The sequence below is a fragment of the Amblyomma maculatum genome, chromosome 11, assembly GCF_055883805.1.
Source record: "Amblyomma maculatum isolate TAMU_Amacu chromosome 11, ASM5588380v1, whole genome shotgun sequence".
NCBI lineage: Eukaryota > Metazoa > Arthropoda > Arachnida > Ixodida > Ixodidae > Amblyomma > Amblyomma maculatum.
The window spans coordinates 156,455,399-156,461,907 of record NC_139354.1 but is presented as its reverse complement, the minus strand read 5'-3'; the positions used below and the strand labels follow the sequence as shown (position 1 = coordinate 156,461,907).

Sequence of the window (6,509 nt, the reverse complement as noted above, 5' to 3'; positions counted from 1 at the left end):
ATAGATGTTGTTTCTTGTTGATGTCGGAATTTGTGATTTGATCTCAGAAGTTCTTAGTGCCTGCCATAGCCCTAGTTTTGACAGGATTTCCCTACCCGCCTGCGTTGTTGCTAGGCGTTGTTCCTGACTCTCTAAAACCGCCTCCTTGAGCTCCTCGAAGTTGTTGTGCACTCCGAGCGCCCAAAGACGTTCCGTTGATGTTGTTGGCGGGAGGTTTAGGGCCGTTTTATAGGCTCCTCTTATGGCAGCGGCACGGGAAAGGCACCATCTTAAGAAGTTTTTCTCTGCAATTGCAGATATGAAGTTTTGACATCGACTACAACCGTCTGCGTGCACGTGTGCTGGTTGCTGCGGAAGATAACGTCATCCAGGACTGCATCGCTACCGGCCAGCGGACACGCCCACCCATCGGACGAGACTATAAAGAAAGCCCAGAGACCTGCGGCTGTCACACTGGCAGCGGCAGCGGCACGGGAAAGGCACCATCTTAAGAAGTTTTTCTCTGCAATTGCAGATATGAAGTTTTGACATCGACTACAACCGTCTGCGTGCACGTGTGCTGGTTGCTGCGGAAGATAACGTCATCCAGGACTGCATCGCTACCGGCCAGCGGACACGCCCACCCATCGGACGAGACTATAAAGAAAGCCCAGAGACCTGCGGCTGTCACACTGGCAGCGGCAGCGGCACGGGAAAGGCACCATCTTAAGAAGTTTTTCTCTGCAATTGCAGGTTAGTTGCTGCTCTGTTAATATATCTTCCCGCTGTCTTCTTTTACTGCTGCTGCTGCTGCTGCTGCCAGAAGTGTCGCTATGCCCCTTGATGAACAGTGTGGGTCATGTGATATGCAACTCGAGGAACTTGATTCCAAAATCGACTGTAGTGACTGTAAATCTGTCTATCACACGGGAAAATGTGCAGGAATTTCGGATGCTACTATCAAGTCAAAAGGGGAGCAGTATCGCAGTGCGTGGCGTTGCTCAAATTGCAGGCGCTCGAAAGGTCGTGCTCCACAACTCGATAGATCCAGCATTGATACGGATGACCAAGATGTTCGTGCACTGCTGAAATCAATCAATGAAAAGCTGGAGTACCTTTTACCGCTAAAAGAAACAGTTGACAGCGTCGAAGACACAGTTCAGTACATGAGTGACCAGTACGATGAGCTTCTAACTCGGATAGAAAAGAACGAACGTGAAGTCAAGGAACTGAAACACAGGGTAGATAAGATTGAGAAGCAAGACGATGAAATAACGCAGCTGAAAAACGAAATGGACTGTTTGGAATGGAGAAGCCGAAAGCTCAACCTTGAATTCCATGGAATTAAAGCAATGAAGGATGAAAACCTGATTGATGAGATAAATAAGCTGGCAACTCTAAACACCCTGCCACAGCTTCAGGAAAGTGACATAGTGTCCATTCATCGCCTGCCCTCAAAGCAAGATAAGATACCTGGCATTATCTGTCGTTTCGCCAAACAATCAGCAAGAGACAAATGGTGGCAAAACAGGAAAACACTGTGCCAAGGAAATGACAGCATTTTTGTGTTAGAAAACCTGACAAAAAGGACACGTACTCTGCTTACCGAAACAAAGCTCTGGGCGAAGTCAAATAACTACAAATACGTATGGCACAACAACAACAAGGTCTTGGTCCGGAAAGCTGATGGGCAAAACGCGGTGGTCATTTCCTGCTCTAGTGACCGCGACAATCTTAAACAACAGATCAGCTGAACACTAAGAACACTATGGCACCTACTCACTCGTATGTATTGCCACACACTTTCAACCATCACTTAGGTACAGCGTTTTCGAAGGCTTTCAAATGTTTTCACTTAAACATACGTTCTTTTACTCGCAAGGAACATGACTTACAACTCTTTTTTGAGCAAACAAAGCAATCCTTTGACGTCATTATGCTGACAGAGACTTGGTGTGTTGACGATGTGAACATCTTTCGGCTTCCATTGTACAATACTTTCTACCTGAATCGATCAACAGGTCGTGGTGGCGGAATATGCACCTTGGTTAAAAAGCCGTCTGCATGTGAAATATTGAACCAGTTTTCAGTAATAACTCATGACTATGAATTTTTATCAGTGATACAAAACAATACTGTTTTCGCTGTTTGCTATCGCCCGCCGAATGGTTCCGTTGCATCATTTTTGGAGTTCTTAGAAACTTTTCTCGTCTTTATAAATGAAAACAATTTCAATTTAATTTATGGCGGAGACATTAACATTAACATGATGAAGAATGATTCACCAAAACTTGGGTTAGATACTCTCTTGGAGATGAATGCGTGTTGGAATACTATCAGTCTTCCTACCAGAGTGACCGAGAATTCGTCATCTTTAATTGACGTATTTATTACGAATTTAAGTTCTGAAGTCATTAATGCTGGCGTCTTCGCATCGGATCTCAGTGATCACTTGCCGATATATTTATGTTTCAAGGGTCACGTACGAAACAAGGAAACAAAGACAAACCATTTCATTCAACTAATAACAGATCAGACTCTTTCTATTTTTCGTGAGAAGATAGCTCAGACATGTTGGGATACTGTATACGATCTTAAAGACGCAAATTTGGCTTACGAGGCTTTTTTCAGCCTATTGAAAGAAAGTTATGACATTAGCTTTCCTTTTAAGTGCATTAAACAAAAAAAGAAAATACGTAAACCATGGATTAGTGCAGAGCTATCTGCCAGAATACGGAGAAAGAATGCATTATACAGTGAATTTATAAAGACAAGAGACCCCGAAATATTTCAGGCTTTTAAAAAAATTAGGAATCGTTTAGACAAAGATATAAAAAAGGCCAGGCGAGAGTACTATACACTTTCTTTTAATTCACTGGTTCCACGTACGGCCACAATGTGGAAAAAACTGAACTCTTTGTTGAATTGCAATAATCCTGAGGAAAGGATACAGAGCTTAAAAATAAATGGTCTTGAGTTAGAGGGAAAAGCACTTGCCGACGCTTTTAACGAACACTTTGTTAAAATTGGAAGTAACAACGCACCAGACATTGATCTTGATGGTATTCCATACAACTCTAGCTCTATATTTTTGTATCCAGTAAATGAGGGAGAGATAATTAGCACAATTCACAGTCTAAATAATAGTACCGCTAAAGATATTGATGGTATCCAAATAAAACCCATCAAATATGTTGCTGACCTTCTCTCTCCTTGTCTTACATATATCTTTAATATCTGTATAAGCGAAGGCACGTTTCCTCGAACGATGCAGATAGCGCGAGTCGCTGCGCTCTTTAAAAAAGGCGATAAAAACGACTTAGGAAACTATCGACCGTTATCAATCCTTCCCGTCTTTTCAAAAGTCTTCGAAAAAGTTATTTTAAAGCGACTATCCGAATTTGAGCAGAAACATTGCCTGCTGACTGATTGCCAGTATGGCTTCCGTAAGGGTTTAGGCACACAACTCGCACTGCTACAACAAAAAGAACACATACTAAATCAGTTTGAAGAAGGAAGACTTGTGTTAGGAATTTTTATTGACCTGTCAAAAGCATTTGACTCCATTAGTCATCAACTTTTAATTAAGAAACTCCAACACTATGGCTTTCGTGGTAAAGCCGCATCTCTTTTATGCTCCTACTTGGAATTTCGTAGACAAATAGTCGTCATAAACAACCACAGTTCTAACCCATTATCTATTTCAGCAGGCGTCCCACAGGGCAGTATATTAGGACCATTTTTATTTAATATGTACGTGAATGATATTGTGAATATTGATGCAACCGTGAAATTTATCATGTACGCGGATGATACCAGCATATTATTAACCGGTAAAACTAGTGACGACCTTGTTGATGCTGCTAATTTAACATTAATAAAACTAGACGAATGGACGCGTAAAAACAGCCTGACGATTAATGCAAACAAAACAAAAGCCGTATTTTTTCGAAGTAAAAACAAAAACCTAACAATACAAAAGTCTATCTACTTAAATGCCACTCCTCTCGAAATAACTTCCAGTATTAAGACATTAGGTGTTATCTTTCAGCAGAATATGTCATGGGATGTCCACGTGGACAGTATGCTTATTAAGCTGGCACAGGTAATTGGGCTAGTATACCGCAATCGCAATTTACTACCACCAAAAATCTTACTGTTAATTTATAATACCCTATTCTCCTCCCGACTCAATTATTGTCACTTAGTTTGGTCTACGACAACTTATGGAAATTTGCAGAAGCTTCACAAGTTGCAGAAAAGGTTTGTAAGAGTAATAGAAAATCTGCCGTTTTATTCACATACGTACCATCTCTTTCCCAAATACAACATAATTCCTGTTACCAAGCTATTTGATTATATCCTTTGCAAGGCAATTAAGAATGAAAACGCCAGCAACAGTTCATTTCTACATCGTCTAGCCAGGTTACAACAAAACGCTACTACACGCCAGACACGTTACACGGAGCTCTGGAAAGTAAGGACGTTTCGCACAACATACGGCCTACAAACACTACAGAATAAACTACCCCGGTTACTAAATGATTTAAATCATAAACATATCCAACTTGAAAAGGTGACGTTCAAAACACTCCGCCGGTATTTCAACATGTACTAGGACACTTCGCTTGCCATTCCTGTTTACTCTGTCACATTGTTGTTTACCCTGACTGTACCGCTTGTCTGTATTCACTTTGATTTGAATTTTATTTGAAGCAAAAATGTGCTTAATTTATCTGTTACTTTCGCTAAACTCATTGCCATCGCACATGAATGTTCCATTGCTTTTGTAAGTGCTTTCTAGCTTCATTCTAACACATTTTCTGTATAATTTTATGTAGTTTTTATGAGTGATTGTAATTGCAGATGTTTTCATGTTTTGTTTCTATTTTCTTTTTGGATGAGACATGCCGTTTCATTGCGCCTATGATGCTGTCAAGTGTATAGGGGGGCCTCCGGCTTTGTCAAGCTGTCGCTTGTGACAGCTTTTACTGCGGGTCTCCCGCGCCATGTATTCATTTGGCGCAAATAAACCATTATTATTATTATATTATTATTATTATAGTGTCAATGGCCCTTTTATCAGTGAATCTAATTTCGTGATATGGGAGCCCGTAGGTAATCCTGCTAACGACTAGGGCCTGTACAAGGCGTAGGGTGTCCTCCTCCCTCATCCCTTTCCGGTGCCAGGTCACCCTTCTAATCATTCTGGAAATTTGGTTGACTGTGGTTTTGAGTGTTTTGATTGTATAATCCACTCTCAAATTGCTTTGCAACCACAGCCCCAAAACTCTGATCTTGCCCTTCTCTTCAATTATCTGGTCTCCTAGAGAGAGCTGAATTTCTCCTGGGGACTTGTAATTTCTTCTGTGTAGCCTGATAAGTTCGGATTTTTCTGGGGAGCATTGAAGACCACTCTCCCCGGCAAATTCCTCGACTAGGTCTATAGCGGCTTGCAGAGCTTCTTTTTGCGCCAAGGATCCCTGAGTAGCCCAGATGGTGATGTCGTCCGCGTATAAAGTGAAGCCAATATCAGTGCGGGTCAACAGTTTTTTTTGCTAAATTTATCATTGCTATGTTAAATAGCATTGGAGAGATTAAGAACCCTGCGGTGTACCTTTGTTCGGCATGGGTACTTTTGGTGATCGGATCTCTCCAATTCCTATGGTGGCTGTGCGATCTGAGAGGAAAGCCTTCACGTATTTAAAAATTTTCTCCCCGCAGTTGATATTGTTTAATTCTTGCAATATGGTTTGGTGGCCAATGTTGTCGAATGCTCCTTTGAGATCTAGTGCCAGAATGAAATTTTCGCCTTTTCGGGGTATGGCGTTGATGACTTCTTCCCTAATCCGGAGGAAAGCATCTTGCGTGCAGAGTCCCTTGCGGAAGCCCAGCATGCAGGAAGGAAAGATGTTGTTTTCTTCGATGTAATTTTGGAGCCTTAGGTGGACTACTTTTTCATAGAGGTTTCCCAGGCAAGAAGTGAGGGAGATAGGACGGAGACTCTCCACAGCCGGTGGCTTTCCAGCCTTTGGTATGGTAATGATATCCGCGTGTCTCCAAGCTGATGGGACCTGTCCCTTCTCCCACAGTTCTTCGTTGATGTACTTCGTTAGGTCTTGCAGATGTTCGGTGCTTAAGTTCCTAATCATAGCGTAGGTGACTTTGTTTCCTCCAGGGGCAGTGTTTCTTGTAAATGTACGGGCGGCTGAGTAGACCTCCGCCAGCGTTATGGGGGAGTTAAGGGAGGGGTTTGGTTGACCCGCATATGAAGTTTGGCAAGCCGGAGTAGGGTCTCCTATGTATTTCTTGTGCATGGCGGTGATCAACTCTGCATCTGTGCCCGGGTATTTATGGGCTATGGTGTGGAGGGTTCTTCTTGTGGCCGTTTTGGTTTTTGATGTGTCTATCATGCTTCTTAATATTGACCATGCTTTAGCCGTGCTTAGGGTACCTTTCAGCGAATTGCAGAAATCTGCCCAGTTTTGCTTGGCGAGCTTTATAGCATACTCTTGTGCTTCAGCCGTAAC

The 6,509-nt window shown here is 42.3% G+C and overlaps 1 protein-coding gene across 1 annotated transcript; it reads left to right on the top strand.

Annotated features, from left to right (window-relative positions):
* The first annotated feature begins 249 nt into the window (after positions 1–249).
* Positions 250–5,008, top strand: LOC146175237 (uncharacterized). Its single transcript, XM_084584680.1, has one exon. The coding sequence runs from the start codon at positions 813–815 to the stop codon at positions 1,731–1,733; it is 921 nt and encodes a 306-aa protein (XP_084440806.1). The 5' UTR covers positions 250–812; the 3' UTR covers positions 1,734–5,008.
* Positions 5,009–6,509: the final 1,501 nt, after the last annotated feature.

Excerpts from the sequence above, each read along its gene's own strand:
- LOC146175237 (XM_084584680.1), top strand. The coding sequence starts at position 813 with ATGCCCCTTGATGAACAGTGTGGGTCATGTGATATGCAACTCGAGGAA.